This window comes from Paramisgurnus dabryanus, chromosome 13 (assembly GCF_030506205.2).
Source record: "Paramisgurnus dabryanus chromosome 13, PD_genome_1.1, whole genome shotgun sequence".
Taxonomy (NCBI): Eukaryota; Metazoa; Chordata; class Actinopteri; order Cypriniformes; family Cobitidae; genus Paramisgurnus; species Paramisgurnus dabryanus.
In genome coordinates, this window is record NC_133349.1 from 112,257 (window position 1) to 130,318 (window position 18,062).

General features: G+C 39.4%; 2 protein-coding genes across 4 annotated transcripts; one reads left to right on the top strand and one right to left on the bottom strand.

Annotated features, from left to right (window-relative positions):
• Nucleotides 1-76: 76 nt before the first annotated feature.
• Nucleotides 77-8,061, bottom strand: LOC135752207 (NIPA-like protein 2). 3 transcript variants are annotated; one of them, XM_065270616.1, is made up of 12 exons: nt 7,959-8,061; nt 6,884-6,896; nt 6,329-6,397; nt 5,991-6,159; nt 5,839-5,898; nt 3,217-3,338; nt 2,996-3,092; nt 997-1,135; nt 825-913; nt 686-749; nt 489-583; nt 77-414 (listed from the first exon to the last, which is right to left on the bottom strand). In XM_065270616.1, exons 2-12 carry the CDS (start codon nt 6,887-6,889, stop codon nt 308-310), a joined length of 1,017 nt encoding a protein of 338 aa, XP_065126688.1. In that variant the 5' UTR covers nt 6,890-6,896; nt 7,959-8,061; the 3' UTR covers nt 77-307. The 3 variants fall into 3 exon arrangements, with proteins under 3 accessions (XP_065126688.1, XP_065126687.1, XP_065126689.1); XM_065270615.2 differs by having other exon boundaries at nt 6,884-6,947; nt 7,959-8,040; XM_065270617.2 differs by lacking the exons at nt 5,839-5,898; nt 5,991-6,159 and having other exon boundaries at nt 6,884-6,947; nt 7,959-8,051.
• Nucleotides 8,062-8,161: 100 nt separating this feature from the next.
• On the top strand, nt 8,162-11,667 carry LOC135752206 (delayed-rectifier potassium channel regulatory subunit KCNS2-like). Its single transcript, XM_065270613.1, has one exon. It carries the CDS (start codon nt 9,268-9,270, stop codon nt 10,687-10,689), a length of 1,422 nt encoding a protein of 473 aa, XP_065126685.1. The 5' UTR covers nt 8,162-9,267; the 3' UTR covers nt 10,690-11,667.
• The last annotated feature ends 6,395 nt before the right edge of the window (nt 11,668-18,062 follow it).

An 18,062-nucleotide genomic window follows, 5' to 3' on the forward strand; every position in this document is an offset into this window, starting at 1 on the left:
GTTATTGATTCTGTTCCCACTAAGCTAGGCTGTTGTAAATGTCCTTTGTGTTGCCCTCAGATAACAAGTCACCAAATATGGAACTCTTACAATAGTTTATTAGATCTTTAAAAAAAGTAAAAAACAACAACACAATACTCCCATAACATTTAGACTGTTATCTATTCACAAATAAAACATTTTCAGATGTTCTCAAACATAAGAATTAGTTGGACATGCTTTCAAACATACACACGTACAGACACACACACACACACTGATGTTAGTGCGGTTCTCTGTTCCTCCCACTGAATGTGGTGCTGTGATTCTACGGCTCGTCCGTCTGAATTCCGCTGTTGCACGTGAATTTGGACGCTAGAGTCCCAAATTTTCTGTCATCTGACTGCGGCTGCACTTTATCTGTACAACTTTTGCCTAAAACACAAACAGAGTCACTTTGCAACTCAAACTTTGCACAGCTCAATATGTAGACCGCTGTCAGTCGCTACCTGGAATTTGGCCCATTGAAATAAACACGCTGTCCATCTTGATTCTGGGTCGAGCTCTCGCAATTAGAAACACTCCAGTAAATGCCAGCAGACATCTGAATCATCACACACACACAAAATCTTAATCACACACAGGAGTGCTCTGTGTTAATAGTAAAAGATATTAATAATTCGGACGATCTTAGAGAAGTGCTCACCCAACTATAAACATGATTACGTGAATCAAAGACAATCCATAGAATTCTTCGTAAAATAAAATCCCTGGAAATGGAAAAGAATCTGTTATGCGTTGTTTTTGTTGTGTGGAAGTAGAAACAAAGCCTGATGAAGTCTAACCTGCAACAACAGCGCTGGCAGTAAAGAAAACGTAATTGATGGGAACAATCTCAGTGGCATCAAACATCTTCATGGCTTCATTCAGAAACCTGAGGAAAACAACCACAAATGAACAACGTTCTTCTGATAATGGTTAATGAAAAGCATGTTTTTTGTAAGTAGTCGTACGCACTTGATCTGAAAGGCACAGGATGTGACCATAATGATGAACATAATGTAGAAGATGGGATAGGTCAACTGCAGGTGACTTCCACGGACCGTCTCCGTGATCATTCCTGATACGGCTTTCACCGAGATGACCGTCAATGAAGCTGAAATAAAAACACCTTCAGTTAAACTCTCTTCGCTTTATAGACAAATGGATTTAGGCCAAAACATTGAAGATTGAGAAGAGTGGACATACATTAATAAAAATAAAGGTGCTTCGCAATGCCGTAAAGAAAAGATCATTTATTGCCTAGTGGTTCCATCAAACCTTTAACTCTTTCGCAAAAGGCTCTTTGTAATGGAAAAAAAGGTTATTTATAAAACAAAAGAAATCATTCCTTTAAGAACTTTGACTAAATGAATCTTTGAGGAATCAAAAATGTTTCTTTTATGGCATCACCGGGAAAAACTTTTGATCATGGATGGGCCACTGTCCTGCAGAGTTTAGTTTCAACCCTGATAGGTTACAGTAGATGTCAAACGTCACCGACCAAACCGGAAAACTGGGTTAATCACTTCCACTTACTAGCATGTGCTATGTTATTTGTAGTAGTATTATTTGTGTTATGTTAGTTTTTTTCTTTTTGTTCGGTATGTGAGAAGAAAATGCCTTTGTCAAAAGCTGCAAGTAGAAAAAAAAGTTAGTACATTTTCTTTTACTTGGGTTAGGGATGTTAAAGAGCATATCCAATGGACATTGGTTATTCTCATCTTTGGTAGCTCCTGAAGGCTTCATGTATGAAAACAGGCAGCACCATGTCAGCGTAGATCATACAGAACCAGAAGCGATGTACTATTGTTTACAGGAATACGGAAGTAAGTTGCGTGAATACCCCGTTAAACACCTGAAAACCCAAATCGAAGTCTTCAGCATTACCAACGAAATGAAATGCAGGTGTGTTTGATTAGGGTTGGAACTAAAATCTGCAGGATCCATGATTCTCCACTCCTGTTGTATAAACATGAATAGCAGCTGTTATGCTGCGTACACACCAAACGCGAATCATCATCATGCTCCTCGGTCTAGATTACTCGCGGGATTTAACTTTGTGTTATGCAAATTGTTTAATATTTTCAACTTGCGCGAAGACACGTTTGAGACAAATAGCGCGTCACCCTTTTGCTTAATTCACATCACCCCGCACAAGTTTGTGTATGTTCATGTCTTTGCATTGAATTAAATGAAGTATACTCACTGACCGTTAAAACAATATGTATTATATAGTATGAATATGGATAGTATGAATGAATTTGGATGTACTACATATCCGCCATGGTGAAACATCACGTGATATACATCGTCATAACAAGAAGTCGTTAACTGGAATGGCATTAAACTAGATCAATTTAACCATAAGAGACAGCTGTCTAATACTTGTATTTGCATTTGAATAGAGCCGTGTTACTGCTTTTGGACATTTTTGAATAAAACAACATCTCTTTTTCTTCGTTGAATTACTTCTTCCGGGGGCTTACGGGATAGTAAAGTATCCATCGAATGAACACTTCAGGATATTGGCGGAAGAAGGAGGTCATCCAGGTACTTTTCGCCTACTGTTTTTTGAATCATATGAATTCAGACATACTTCTGGCCTCGCATACTGCTTTTCGAACGCAGCCCTTATATGTAATCTACTCACACAAATCATTAAATTCGTGTTTTGTGTGTACGCTCCATTAGGCACAATATGTCATTTTCACCACTAGAGGTCGCTAAACAACAACAACATGATGATGATGCTTTGAAAGAAAACTGGTTGATGGGAGTTGTAGTCTTCACCTTCAGTGGTTAAAACTGCAAATTCTCTAAATTCTAACATTGTTGAAAATATTTGGGATAATTTAAGTAAACAAAATATATAACAGTGTGGATATTTTAAGGCAAAAGTCTTACATGGAGTGCCTTTAATTGTTATTTAACTGAATGTGGTTATGAAATGATTGCATTTGTAATCTTCTCTTACCAAGTAATGCCACCAGGAGCATCATAATTATGATGTGATTTATGTTCCTACATTTATACAAATACATCAGGACAGCAAAGAGAATCGCCTCAAACATCTGCAGACAGACAGACAGATTCATTGTAAAATACTGCAAAGCCCAAACACTGACAGTGTGACCGCAGCCATAGTGTGATTGTATAAATGTAAAGTAATGGCTTCAAACTGTACGACAAACTTACAAAATAAATAAGGAACTGCCAGCTGACCAGCGATCGCTCCACCATATTTGCTGTTACATGTGGGGATGAATGAGGAGCAAATGTGACCAGGAAATAAGTGCCTGTCAGTGCTAAAACGACACCTTAAAAAAAAGAAAAACAGCATTTCATTAAGACTGACAGAACAGGTCAGCTTCCCAGACAGGGTTAAGATTAATCCAGGACTAGGCTTTAGTTATTTTTAGTAGTTTTTACAAACAAACTTTACAGAAACATTACTGGTGTGCATCTGGAGTCAAAACAATGGCACTGATACTGTATGTGTTAAATTATAATAGTACAAGGTGTTTTTAGGCTATGGCTAGGGTTAGGGTTGCAACTCAAACATGCATTTTTGTCTGGGACTAGGATTAGACCTGTCAAGGAAACCACCCCCTTAATCTGAACACTCTTGATCCAAAAAAAAAGCTGTGTTGTGTTTTGGTAATGTAATCACACCTATTAAAGAATAATTCCGGTATTTAACACTTTGAGTCTCATTTCTGGTTTGTTTTGGATGAACTACAGTGATGGACACTGAAATTTTGACAATGGGTCGTGTCTTGACTTTTTGACTTGTTTAGAAGTGTCTCTTGACTGCTTCAGAATGGAAGTCAATGGCCATGCACAAACATGTCATTAAAACAACACTTAACGTTCATTTTCAAAACTGTACTACTCACCGAGTGGTTCGTGGTGTTCGTTGATGATTAAAAACAAATATATTGGCGCAATGAATGATTTCAATCCGTGTTATTTGCTATAGTGGAACAATTTTTTCAGATACCTCACAACCGCGTATATACTTCGCTCTATATTTGAGTCTGAAGCGTTAGCACATTCCCGACCACTTGATGGCGACAACCACTTTGCCATACAAGTACGCTCGGTGTCTAGAGTATAGACAGTCACAATTGAGCTCAACTTCAAACCTAAAGCTGGTCACTGAGCCATCAAATATGGGAAAAATTTCTTCTGAGAGAAACCGAGCGAAAAAAATTCCAACCACATGTAAACAGACCCCTTTTCCGTTTCCAGTGGCGGAGTGATATATCAGCGAGCAATGAGTCTTCCAAGAGAAGTCAATGGAATTTTACAAAATGCCAAATAAAACACGACAGAAACTGTTTTTCGCTACACAACTTGTTTTTAATCATCAACGAACACCACAAACCACTCGGTGAGTAGTACAGTTTTGAAAATGAGGGTTATGTGTTGTTTTAATGACATGTTTGTGCATGATCATTGACTTCCATTCTGAAGCAGTCAAGAGACGCTTCCAAACGAGTCAAAAAGTCAAGACACGACCCATTGTCAAAATGTCTGTGTCCATCACTGTAGTTCATCCAAAACAAACAAGAAATGAGACTCAAAGTGTTAAATACCAGAATTATCCTTTAACTAATGGATAATCAACAGCTTAACATGCATTAAAGGGTTTAAGTGCATGACAAGTAGGCAGATAAACACCCGATGCGCAATATTTGACAGAATGGGTAAAAATAATTGTTATTTTTGTTAGTTACGGCACATAGATCTGCCCACTTTAAATCAGACATAAGGTAGGACGATAAGATTGCATTTATTTTAATGAATAATTTCTTTTTTAAGAGAGATACAGATGGTGTGTGTAATATATGCCACTGGCATTTCTAATTGCCCAAGTTTACTTCACTTAAAAACAGGCACAGGAATGAAGCAGTGCTTTCATTTAAATTATATTTAATGAAATGCATTAAAGGAGTAGTCCACTTAAAAGATGGGGTCCATTGACTTTTTATAGTAGGAAAAAAATACTATGGTAAGTCAATAGGCCCCATCTATAGAGTGGACTACTCCTTTAATGCAGTTCAAACCTGTAGTCCATAATTTGATCATTTAAGCGCAGCACTTGCATTGGAAACAACTGAAAACCGCTCAAAGAAAAAAATGCCTGTGTGTACACGCCCTCGTAATTTGGGTCTGGTGACCTTTATGGAGCGCTCACACTAGACTTTTCGTTTTTATTGAATTCCATTCATACGCATGCAAATGCGTCAGCCCGGAAACGCAAGCTCATGCCTACGAAAGTTCAAGTCTGGTGAACTCTGACCTGCAAATTCGTATCACGTGGTCACATTTGACCATTAGAAAACCGGTATGTCACGGCGTGACCTTTCTCTTTACTATAAAGCAAAGATGGACGTAAAGCTTACCGCCCATATTCGCAGTTACGTCCTTAAAATGTTTGCATGCTCAAAATGTCTATGGTGACTGCCCCATTTAGTCAGCAAACATAGAGGGTAAATTAATTTGACCTTTCAGAATCTGTAAGAGGAATCATTAACATACTAACCCTTCACCCCGAACCACAGCCCTGAACTTATTGGGGCGGTTTCGCGGACAGGTCTTATCCTAGTCCCAGACTAAAATGCGAGTTTGAGCTGCCTTAATTTAAAAACACCTTGTCCTGACTAATTTTAACATATATCGGTGCCATTGTTTTGTCTCAAGAGGCCCACATGTAGTGTTTTTTTTTAGGTGTGTTTGTAAAAACTTCTTAAATGACCTAATTTAAATAAGGCCTAGTCCTGGATTATCTCATTGAATTAATGTGAACTTTACCGAGAATATCAGAGGCACGTATCGTTTCCTTGAGAAACACCACAGAAATGAAAGCACTTGCTGAAAGAGAAAAACAACCCTATAAACATCATTCCAAGAAGAAATAATGAAGAACTGTTTAATAATGTGATATCCTTTCGGAAGGGGCTTACCGATGACAGACACGCAGCCGAGGGGCGCGATAAGAGATGCAGGTGCAAACCCATAAGCAGCAAAATTCCCCAGTTCACCCAAACCCATCAGTAAGATCCCACACCACCACAACCGACTGGTGTAGTACGGCCGCGTTCCTCGCTGTGACTGTCGCACGTGTGTGTATTTCTGCACAGCAAACACCAATGAAACTAAAGACAAGAGTCTGGCAAAGGTGACCACCAAACACTAAAGCACTGAAGTGTGTGTGTGTGTGTGTGTGTGTGTGTGTGTGTGTGTGTGTGTGTGTGTGTGTGTGTGTGTGTGTGTGTGTGTGTGTGTGTGTGTCATGTGTTACCTGGATATTCAAGGAGATGCTGATTAAAAAGTTGCCACATACAGCGATACAGATGCCCACAATATAAACCTACAAACAATAAGATGACAGAAACCACTACAATTAAAATAATCATCATGTCACTGCATCTATATGATTTGTTGGTCCTCAAGCTTCAGTTGTTAATCTAAACCCTAACCCATCCTTAATGCATTGTGAGTTTATCTTCAGATTAATGGCCTGTTCCTGGAGATCTACTGTCCTGCAGAGTTCAGCTCCAACCCCAATTAAATCCCCCTGAACTCCTGCTAATCAAACTGTTCATGGTTACCCTAAACTTACAGGTAGGGTTGAAATGAAAGTATGCAGGGGGTTAGATGTCCTCGGTGAGCTCTGCTGTAGAGTTGATTTACTTTAGATGAATAACTCAACGTTACTGCAGCGTCTTTAAATGAACAACTATGTGTTCGGGGTTAATGAGTTTATCTTCAGATTAATGTTAGCAGGTCACTGTTGTTGTGGTGTTCATTTATCTTTAAATATGAAATATTGTTAAGTGTAGGGGCTTTTTTGTACCTCCATGTTGGATCTTCACGTGTTGTAACCCAGAAGGCATGTGAAGAGAACAGAGAGTATCATGCTAAAAACACAGCAAAAGTATCAAGTAAACAGCAACACAAATTCAATGCATTCATGTGTAAATTCACATTTCAGATTTCATGTTAGACCTTTGTTAATACTCCAGAATAAAAGTCTTTAACAGAAATGTAGAAGTTGATTCTTCTGCAGGCCACAAACGATGCAAATGACGTGAAACTGTTTTTGCTCTCTGTTACTCTCTGAGATAAAAGCTAAATAAAAAAAACTCATGAGATCTGTGACAAAAAGTCAGACGTTTAGCATTCTATAAAATCATGTGATGGTAAAGGAGTTTGAGTTTGTATTTTATTGATATGGTTTGATATCTTGATATCTACATCATCTGAACAACATTTCCTTCACCATTAACAACAGATAATCTGTTGAACTAAAAACCAAATACAATTAATAATAAAGTTAAAAATGTCCTCATGCTTTAAAGAATTAGTTTATCTAAATAATATAATCTGCTTTTGCAATAATGTTTAAACACATTGACACATTGAATCTACTTACATGCCATTTATAGGAAAATGTTAAACACGTAAAACCCAAATTTCGTTTAGCATATAAATATCTGTATGTAGAGATGTTATTCAGCACTTTTGTCATCATTTTTGCAATATGGCTCAATATGACTTATGTCAAACTCTGACACTGTTAATGTAGTAAAGGCTGAAGTAATTTTACAGTTTAATGATAAACATCCACACAAATAGTCAGTAAGGGTTAATCTACATACATCTAGGGGTGGTTTTCCGGACAGGAATTAGACTAGTCCTAGACTAAAATTAATGTAACAAAACTGGAAACAACTTGCACTGACATATCTATAAATACATAAGTCCCCAAAATGCACACAAGTAATGTTTTTAGTAAGGCATGTTTCTTAAAACAATTTATATTTCATAATTAAACTGAGGCCTAATTCTGGCCTTGTAAAGATAATCCCTGTCCGGGAAACCACCCCATATAGAGATTAATAAAAACATTATCCTCAACAAATACTTACAGATCCTTTTGGAATAAGCGTCAGTGTTGGGCTCCTCTGTAAAACTGTGTGTTTGTGTATGTGTGTGTTTGTGTGTTACAGGACTCTTTGTGCAGAGAAGGACAATAGTGTGTGTGTGTGTGTGTGTAAGGGAGAGTTGCAGGAGGGGTTAGTAATGTGTTGGATGGACAGTAGATCTATTCTTTTACATTACACCACATTCTTGCATAATGACGTGTGTCTGCATATTAATAAAAAAGCCCCTGCAGGCCAGACTCAAATTAAAACTGTTCATAAAATATCATCATAATCAAAATTATTGTAAGCATCTATAAATCATATTCTTCTAAATTAAAATGAAAATTCTGTCATTATTTTCTCATCCTCATCAACACAAAAGAAGATATTTTGATAAATGATGGTAAGCACACAGCTGATTGTAATATTTGTTTTCCTTTTAAGTCAATATGTGCTTACTATCGTTTATCAAAATATCTTTTTTTGTGTTCATCAGAAAAATAAAACAACTTACACCGGTTTACAACAACAAAGGGATGAGAAAATGATGACAGAATTTCATTTTTTGGTAAACTTTATCACTTTAATCTGCTGTTTGAACTCTTCATGAAGCTGTTGAGAGCTGTTGGCACCTCCGGTTCTGAACCAACATTTATCAGTGTCTCTTACTTTCTAAGAGCAAATGCCCTCACCCAGACTTACTTAACTAGATAAAAAACAAAACAAATATACTGACATTACAGCTGACGATCATGAAATATGTTATATTCTACATTTACACACTGATGATGAAATCACTTTTGACTGTTGTTAACATCATTAAATACAAGGCAATGATCTTTAAAGCATTTGAAGTACATCAAATATGCCAATGAAAGACACGCGTAACGTTAGCAAATCTTGAGAAAATCGCCATTTCATTCTTCTCTCGTGATATCGCTTTCATTCTTCAGCGGAGTGACTCGTGCGCGCTCCCGCGGCGCGCGTGTCCTGAGCATCACGCGAGAACATCGCGGTGAATTTTTATCGCTGTAAATCTCCTCACATTTGTAAAAGCGACATGTAAAAGAGCACGGATTAAAGCAGCTGAAAGGGAGGAACCGCTGATCTGTAGACGTGAGCGTTTTTCTGCTTTCACTGTGAGGAAATCTGCTGTCTGTGTTAAGTCTAGGGCGTGTTTACAGTAGAACGACGTCATATGTAAAGGTCTTTCTCTGATGCCAGGGCATTTGTTTTCAAGAGTCAGCACAACAGAGTCATGATGCTCTCGCAGAAACGTGTTTTTACTGCAGATGTTTACTGAGGCTCAGTTATGACTGGACAGGGCGCATGCGCTCCAGACGAGGGCTCTATAATATGCATTAATGTCGGAGGCTTCAGGCGACGACTTCTATCCACGCGTCTGTCTCGGTTTCCAGAGACGAGACTTGCCCGGCTACTGCACTGTCGGTCCAAAGAATCCATCCTCGAACTGTGTGATGACTACGATGACCTCGAGAAGGAGTTTTACTTTGACCGCAATCCTGCGCTCTTTCCTTACGTTTTGCATTTCTATAACACGGGAAGACTGCACGTTATGGGTGAACTCTGTATTTTTTCCTTCAGTCAAGAAATCGAGTACTGGGGAATCAACGAGTTCTTCATTGACTCTTGTTGCAGCAGCACCTACCATTGCCGCAAGATGGAACCAGAGGAGACGGACTGGGACGACAAGAGCGAAGACGGCAGCACGGCATCGTCCTTCGACGAGATCCTCGAGTTCTATAACGATGCCGGAAAGTTTGACAAGCAGCTTCTGGGTAGCGTCCGACGCAGAGTCTGGTTAATGTTGGACAATCCAGGGTATTCCCTGCCTAGCCGGGTCATCAGTGTTTTCTCTATCCTGGTCGTGCTGAGTTCCATAGCCACCATGTGTATGAACAGCATGAGTGAGTTCACTTTCCTGGACAGCGACGGCAGACCCCGCGAGGATCCGCGCTTCGAGGCCGTGGAGCATTTTGGAATCGCATGGTTCACATTTGAACTGGCGGCCAGATTTGCTGTAGCACCAGACCTTCTTCACTTCTTTAGACACCCGCTGAACCTTATCGACCTGGTGTCCATCTTACCTTTCTATCTCACTTTGATCATTAACCTGGTTGCGGAGAGCAGCCCGGCGCTAGTCAACCTGGGTCGAATGGCACAGGTTCTGCGGCTGATGAGGGTCTTCCGCATCCTAAAACTGGCCCGTCACTCCACCGGCCTGCGCTCTCTCGGCGCCACGCTCAAAAACAGCTATAGGGAAATCGGGCTGCTGCTGCTGTACTTGGCCGTCGGTGTGTCGTTTTTCTCCGTCATGGCGTACACGGCGGAGAAGGAAGACAACGAAGGCTTGAGCACCATTCCGGCCAGCTGGTGGTGGGCTACGGTGAGCATGACCACCGTGGGCTACGGGGACGTGGTTCCTGCTTCGGTCGCAGGAAAATTGATGGCCTCAGCTTGCATCCTGGCAGGAATACTAGTTGTCGTGCTTCCAATCACTTTGATATTTAATAAGTTTTCTCTGTTTTATAAGAGACAGAAACAGCTGGAGGCCATCATGAGGAGCTGTGACTTCGACGCGGGAATTAAAGAGGTTCCTTCCGCCAATCTGAGGAATTATTACGCTCGTAAAGTGAAAACGCTCATGGCCAGTCTGTCCAACATGAGTCGCAGTTCAGCCAGCGATCACAGTTTAACCGAGTCTTTGCATTAGACTAGAAATGAGTTGTGACTTGATAGTGCGATTGTTTTTTCCAGGATGTCAAACATAAGGCTGCTCCTCAGCTAGATTAATAATGTGTCTCGCTGTAAGGGCTGCGTAATGTTATGTTGGCTGTCTGTGATGTTTCTGGGTTCAGAGCTGCATGTCACTCTATATGAAGCTTTGACAATGTTTCTGTCACACACCAAACACATGCAGTAGTCCAGGGTTCCCCAAATTTTACCCTGGAGGGCCGGAGCACTGCAGAGTTTAGCTCCAATCCTAATCAAACTTACCCACCTGTGATTGTCTAGAGATCATGAAGACCTTGATTAGCGTGCTCAGGTGTGTTTGATCAGGGTTGAAGGGGTTGAAGCTAAACTCTGCAGTGCTCGGCCCTCCAGGGTAAGATTTGGAGAACCCTGCAGTAGTCCCTAGGTTCAATCTTTACCATTGAACTTGAAGCATTTCCAACAAATTGTTTTCAATTCTGTTCCAAATTTTCCTGTTTTGAACACATTTTTATCTTTAAGGTTCCTAAAGGTTCTGCATTCTTTGCTTCAATATATATTATGCATTAATCTTCAATAAATCAACGAGATTTTTTTTATACTGAGCTTTATTCATGCATTTATGACCTAACAAATTGACTCTTGTAACTCATTGCTGGGTGGGTGTCCTGCAAGTTAAGTAAATAAGCTTCAGCTGGTTCAAAACACAGCAGCTTGAGTGTTTACTAGATCAAAGAATACGATCATGTAAGCCCAATTTTGCACTGGATCCCTATTAAAGTCGCCATGAAACGGAAGTATCAATTGCCAAATTTTCCCCGTGGTGACGTGTATCCGAGTAAAACCGGCCTCTGAAATGAAATAAGGCAGGGCTGGATTTGAATTTGTCTATCGAGATCTGATTGGATCATTTGAAGTTGGGTCGTGTTGCTAATTGCCAATCGCAGCGATATTCTCCCGGACCCCTCCCACCTGAAATACATTAGGTGTGTTCGACTTCATGCGGCGCTGCGCAGACCGATCGGCGGCTGACTTGAAGCAGTGCATTCCGGTTAGTAAGTTTGTCCGACTTCAGCTGGCGCTGCATGCACGTGACTGTGTCATATGGTTTTTAAGTACCGCGAGAGCGTTTCGAGAGTAGCCGGCTAGCTCAGCCGGTGCAGCTTCTCCAGAGCGGCTGCCCGGAGTTGTGATGACGTAACAGCTTTACGTGATTGGTCGCCTCATTGATGACAACGATCACGTGCGTTTCAAGTTTAATCCAACCTAGTTCCACTAATAAACATTATAAATTCATGTTTTAAAACAGGAAAAAACACTTTAATATGCTTAAATATGTTATATTATGTCGTGTAATAAAATAAAAAGGAAAATAACAAACTCTATTGGTATTTTAATAATATAGGCTTGTTTCCCGATATTTTCGGGTATACAGTATAAGCAGCAATTAAAATATTCGATATAAAATGTTTCTGGTTGCAACTTTTTATTAAAAGGTTTGTTTTTATCAAATTCAGCATCTAATTCACTTCATTCGCGATTAATAACAAGGAAACACGGCGCACACGTCACTACGGCAAGCAGCAGGTGTCCGGCTTCACAGCTCCGTCTTCAGTTCCTCCCTCGACTGCAAGCGGCAAACCTCGCCGATCGGTCTGCGCAGCGCCGGATGATCTCGAACACACCTATCATGACCGGAGGTAAAGAGAGATCGTTTTTTGGAGGGGAGGAGATTTGCATTTTTGATTAAAGATTATGAAGGCACATGAATTTTTAAAAATTAATGAAGCTCACAGATAAATAATTTGTAAAAAAAAAAAAACACAATATTACCAAACAAATTACAGTTTTTTATTTTACTTTCATTGCGACTTTAAATACCGCATACACTTTAAAATCTAGCTGATAATTTATGCTGGGTACACACAAATTTTTTTTTACATCTTATAAGATATCCAGAATGTGATATAGACACAAACATGAGGATAAAAAGTTGTAGATTTAACTGTTTTGCTCCTATTGTGTGTGGTGTGCCATGATGTGTCAAAGACAGCACACCACACACAAACAGATTATCAACCAGAGTCTCGACTGTGAACACATGAAATGTCACGGAGATCTCGCAAGACTTCAGAATAAGAATGGCGGACAGTATGCAGAAAGAAATTTCAATGATAGTGTTTGGAATGATTTTCAGAGACAATTCAATGAAAAAAGAAAAGGGTTTGGGTGAAGTCATGGAGACAGCAGGAACAACAGGTCTGTAGAAGTTCACTTTGCATCAGCTTCACTTTGTGCTGCACCATGACTGCTTCTGTCTTCCATCATCTTGCTTTCTGATTGGATATTTGTTTTTTTGTAAAAAAAATTCACGTTTGTGCTCGGGGTTCCCCGCACACATCAGGATTTCTGAAAGATGTTTAATATTGATGATCTGATGATAAGATAATCTTAAGGACCATCAAGATAATCAGGACATAGCTTGGATTGTTGGAAGGGGGGAAATCGGCCCAAAATCAGTCCGATTCTCTTTTGGTGTGTACCCATCAGCATTATAAAGCTTTATACCACAGGTCTGTTTTTGATTGGCTGAGAAATGTCCTACAGGTGTTGATTATTTTTCTTTAAACCACATACCTGACCTTTTAAATGTCTTAAAAATAGGCACCAGAGCAATGTTTATGATAACCGTGGTATAAGCGAAATAATTGACTCCGGACCTTTGAATTATTTAAATAATCGACTCCCAAGGTGTTGCAAATAATTCAACTGGCCGTCATCAATTATTTCTTACTTAAATGGTCTAGCATCTCTGTATCTTTGTTAATTACTACACTCTAAAAACAAACGGGGTTATATAGCACCAAAAGTGGTTCTTTGCTCGTAATCATAGAAGAACCGTTTTTAGTGCCATATAGCACCGGTGAAGTACCTGTGTAGAACCATATAGTGCTATGTAGAACCAAATGTGGTGCTATATGGCCCCTATATGGTTCTACACAGGCGCTTCACCGGTTCTTCACCGGTGCTTTATGGCACTAAAAACGGTTCTTCTATGGTTACAATTCAAATCAACAGTTTTGGTGCTATATAGCACCGTTTGTTTTTTTAGAGTGTATCAGAATAAAATCCATTACGTACATTGCTAATGCACAATTTAAGTCTAATAATTCCTAGAATATCAAAATCATCAGGTGGTCAATCCTTTTCCTACTTCCTAGCCATGTTCAGGATTTAGATCTCAAAGCCTAAACTAAAGACTCCTCTATTTAGCCAAGCATTCATCCACTTCAATTCCTCAACCTTGTAATGCCGCATTAGTAAGCTTGACCAGAACTGAACTCACACATTCATTGATCCGTATGGCTGTAACATTACACGCTAATAGCAACTTGTTTTGTCACAGGGGACACCGACAGATTCACTTCTGGTTAGGCCTGATATTCATCACAGTTTCTGACCGATGCTCTTTCTCGTGATGCTGAACTGATGACTACAATCAATAGCTTGGCTGGTCACCCAGACCAATATGAGATGGATGTCTCTATTAATATCTCCACAATCTGCTTATTTTACCAGTTTATCTGCCTGGTTGCCTCTGCTTTTTGTGTATATGTCCAGCCCAGTTAGATGATTTTGTAACAGCCGTGATATTAAAGCTGGATTCAGCAACATTATGCCTGCTGGTTTAAAACAGTCTTTACATTTGCCTCAGAATGGACATTTTTAATCTTTTACATAATTATAACTCTCATTATCATTACTGATGGCTTTTTGTTTAACTAAAAAGGCCCCATATTGCGATTTGTGTTAAGAGCTTTGTCACCCTATTGGCTTACATATCAAGAGACTGCTGACATTAGCTTGCTTGGTGTTTTGTAAATTCTGCAGATTATCTTGTACATCACAGTTTTGTAGGTGTGTGGTGCTGAGACCACTTCAAGATCATTTTCTAAATGTACTATTTAAAGGTTAGGGTTTAGGTAAAATTTTCATATTTGTTTAATTCTGTCAACGTTTCTTCCAAATTCCTTACAAAAATAATGTTTAAATTTGCATGTATTTGCAGAAAACTGAAACCGAACAAACTAACAAAAAGATGTTTTCAGATATTGAATACTGCAAAAAAAACACGTTTTTATTCACATCTTGGCATGCTCACAGCCATTACATTACATTATTGTTGTGTGACCTTATGTCACTCCTGAAATTCAACAGACACTAGACTGAAATGGCCACATTACATGTAAAAAAATAATTGTTAAAGGCAAAACTAGATGAATGGAATCATTTATAGGTTTGTATTAATCATTTTTTAAATTAATATTTCTCAAAAAGCTGCTTTGAAGCAATTAAACATTAATAAATGTGACTTGCCTTAAAATGTGACTTTTAAATTGTGCTGGTTTTGTTAAGAGATCTGGCAACCCTGGCTGTGTTCTTGCACAGAAGTTTGGTTCGCATATACTATAGAATGTGTATGTCAATGGACATTTTAATCGATTTTCAATGGTTAGGGTACATATAAACGGGTACTGTTGTAATCTGCAATCGGATTGAATTGGTGAACATCCAGTGAGTGGACTGTCATCAAGTTCTGGCTGTGTGATTTTAATACAACAAACAGCACAAGCTGTATGGATGTGATGCTCACTCTTCTTCTGTTGTGCCATCGTTTCCACCCGCAGTATCCCATGGGAGCGTTGTCACGACGATGTGCTCTGTTTCCTTGGAAACAGGTTGTCTGATTCTTCTGCTTTTAGTGTCTTTGTCACACACTTGGAGAAAAGGAGAACCTGCAGAAAAACAGTCATGGGGCGTTTCTTTTTCTTTTGCATATTGTGTGTTAGTTCAATTTAGTCACTGTTAAAGGAAAAGATTCTGTTTGTGTTGAAATTAGCATGAATGGGTTACAGTGCACGATAGGTAACTCATCAGTGTCCAGACAGAGCAGTGCAGTGTTGTGATGTGTTACCCATCATCAGGCTTGTGATTGGCCAAGGACAAAAAAGAAGGAAGGAACCCAACATCCCCCTGCGAACAAGTTAACAATTCATTTTGCAACAGTCAATGATGGGTAACACATCAGTGTCCAGACAGAGCAGTGCACAATCATGGCAATGCATCATGGGTAATCCTGCAATCACAGTAGACTTTAAGCATGCGAATATTTGTCAGATGTTACTGCAAATATGGGCGGAGAACGGTTCGTCAATATAAGATCTCTGCCTTTGTCCATTTATGCTTTTGAGGATAGAGAAAGGTCCCACCATAATCTACTGTTATTTACTGCTCACATATTTCATTATTATTACTCTTTAAATGTTTGCGCTGCTATGACGAGGTATGTTGCGTGGTGTATTAACATGGTGGTTATAGGAATTCCTTCATACTATATTCATGTTAGGCAAAAGAAACACAGAGAGATCCCAGTGCAGATGAACAGAAATGTTTATTAAATAATATAAATATGAGGGTCAGCAGCACGTCTGGGCACAAAGGCCACACTGAGGCAGACGGCGAAATGGCGATGAGAACACACACACTGGGTCAGAGTGAGAACCACACACGACTCAACATGTACATGGACCAACACACAATCGTAGACACACGCTAGATTTAATTATCAGTAAGGGTGTAAACATTTCATCAATTGTTATTAAGGATGTAGCACTGTCTGACCATTTCTGTATTTTCTTTGATATATTAATCTCTCCTACTATTGAAACTAGATCTGTGTCTGTCAAAAAGAGATGCTTAAATGAGAACACCAGTGTGCTGTTTATGAAGGCTATATCTTTAACACCTAGCATATCTGCAGACTCTGTTGATTTTCTCCTTAATTCCTTTAATTCGAAAGTTAAGAGTGCAATCGATGATATTGCTCCTGTGAAAGTCAGGAAGAAGAATGGCAGGCAAAAATCACCTTGGAGAAACTCAACAGAGGTGCAGAATATGAAAAGACAATGCAGAAAAGCTGAGCGCATGTGGCGGAAGACAAAACTTGTAATTCACTATAATATCTATAAAGACAGCCTTCGTGCTTTCAGTGTAGAACTAGGCAAAGCTAGACAGACTTTCTTTTCAAATATTATAAACAACAACATAAATAACACACGCACTCTTTTTGCTACTATAGAGAGACTAACAACCCCCCCAAGTCACATTTCAAGTGAAATGCTCTCAGACAGCAAATGCAGTGAGTTTGCTTACTTCTTCTCTGAGAAAATCAATAATATCAGAAAGGTGATCAGCACATCCTTGAGCTGCGCAGGGGTCAGACAAATCAGACCACAACATCAGAAAGTAGTTACGATGTCTGATTTCGAAGCAGTTGATGGTAAAATTTTGGAAGAAACAGTACAGCATCTTAAGACATCAACCTGTGCCCTTAACACACTCCCAACATCTTTTTTCAAAATTGTCTTTAACTGTTTAGAAGCAGATCTCCTAAAAGTGGTAAATTCATCACTTATCTCCAGGACTTTTCCAAAGTCCCTTAAAACTGCAGTTGTTAAGCCCCTCCTGAAAAAGAGCAACCTAGATAACACTGTATTGAGCAACTACAGACCAATCTCAAATCTTCCTTTCATAGGCAAGATCATTGAAAGAGTTGTTTTCAATCAGCTGAACAAATTCTTAATTTCTAATGGTTACTTTGACATCTGGTTGCAGACCACACCACAGTACAGAGACAGCGCTCATAAAGATAATAAATTATATTCGCCTCAATACAGACACAGGCAAACTATCAGTGCTGGTGCTACTCGACCTCAGTGCTGCTTTTGACACTGTCGATCACAACATACTTCTTGACAGGCTGGAAAACTGGGTCGGGCTTTCTGGGGTGGTCCTGAAATGGTTCAAGTCATACTTAGAAGGGAGAGGTTATTATGTAAGTATAGGTGGCCATAAATCTGAGTGGACATCCAAGACATGTGGAGTCCCGCAAGGCTCAATTCTAGCACCACTCCTGTTCAACCTGTATATGCTCCCACTAAGCCAAATAATAAGAGAGAACCAAATTGCTTACCACAGTTATGCAGACGACACTCAGATCTACTTAGCTCTATCCCCTAACGACTACAGCCCCATTGACTCCCTGTGCAAATGCATTGATGAAGTTAACAGTTGGATGTGCAAAAACTTTCTTCAGTTAAACAAAGAGAAAACTGAAGTCATTGCGTTTGGAAACAAAGATGAAGTTCTCAAGGTGAATGCATACCTTGACGCTAGAGGTCAAACAACTAAAAATCAAGTCAGGAATCTTGGTGTGATTCTGGAGTCTGACCTTAGTTTCAGTAGTCATGTCAAAGCAATAACTAAATCAGCATACTATCATCTCAATAATATCGCAAGAATTAGATGCTTTGT

Excerpts from the sequence above, each read along its gene's own strand:
- LOC135752206 (XM_065270613.1), top strand. The coding sequence starts at position 9,268 with ATGACTGGACAGGGCGCATGCGCTCCAGACGAGGGCTCTATAATATGC.
- LOC135752207 (XM_065270616.1), bottom strand. Across the intron at positions 3,339-5,838 it reads ACGTGCCTCTGATATTCTCG|GTGTCGTTTTAGCACTGACA; the intron begins GTAAAGTTCACA and ends CTTTTTTTTAAG. Across the intron at positions 3,093-3,216 it reads GGCAGTTCCTTATTTATTTT|ATGTTTGAGGCGATTCTCTT; the intron begins GTAAGTTTGTCG and ends GTCTGTCTGCAG.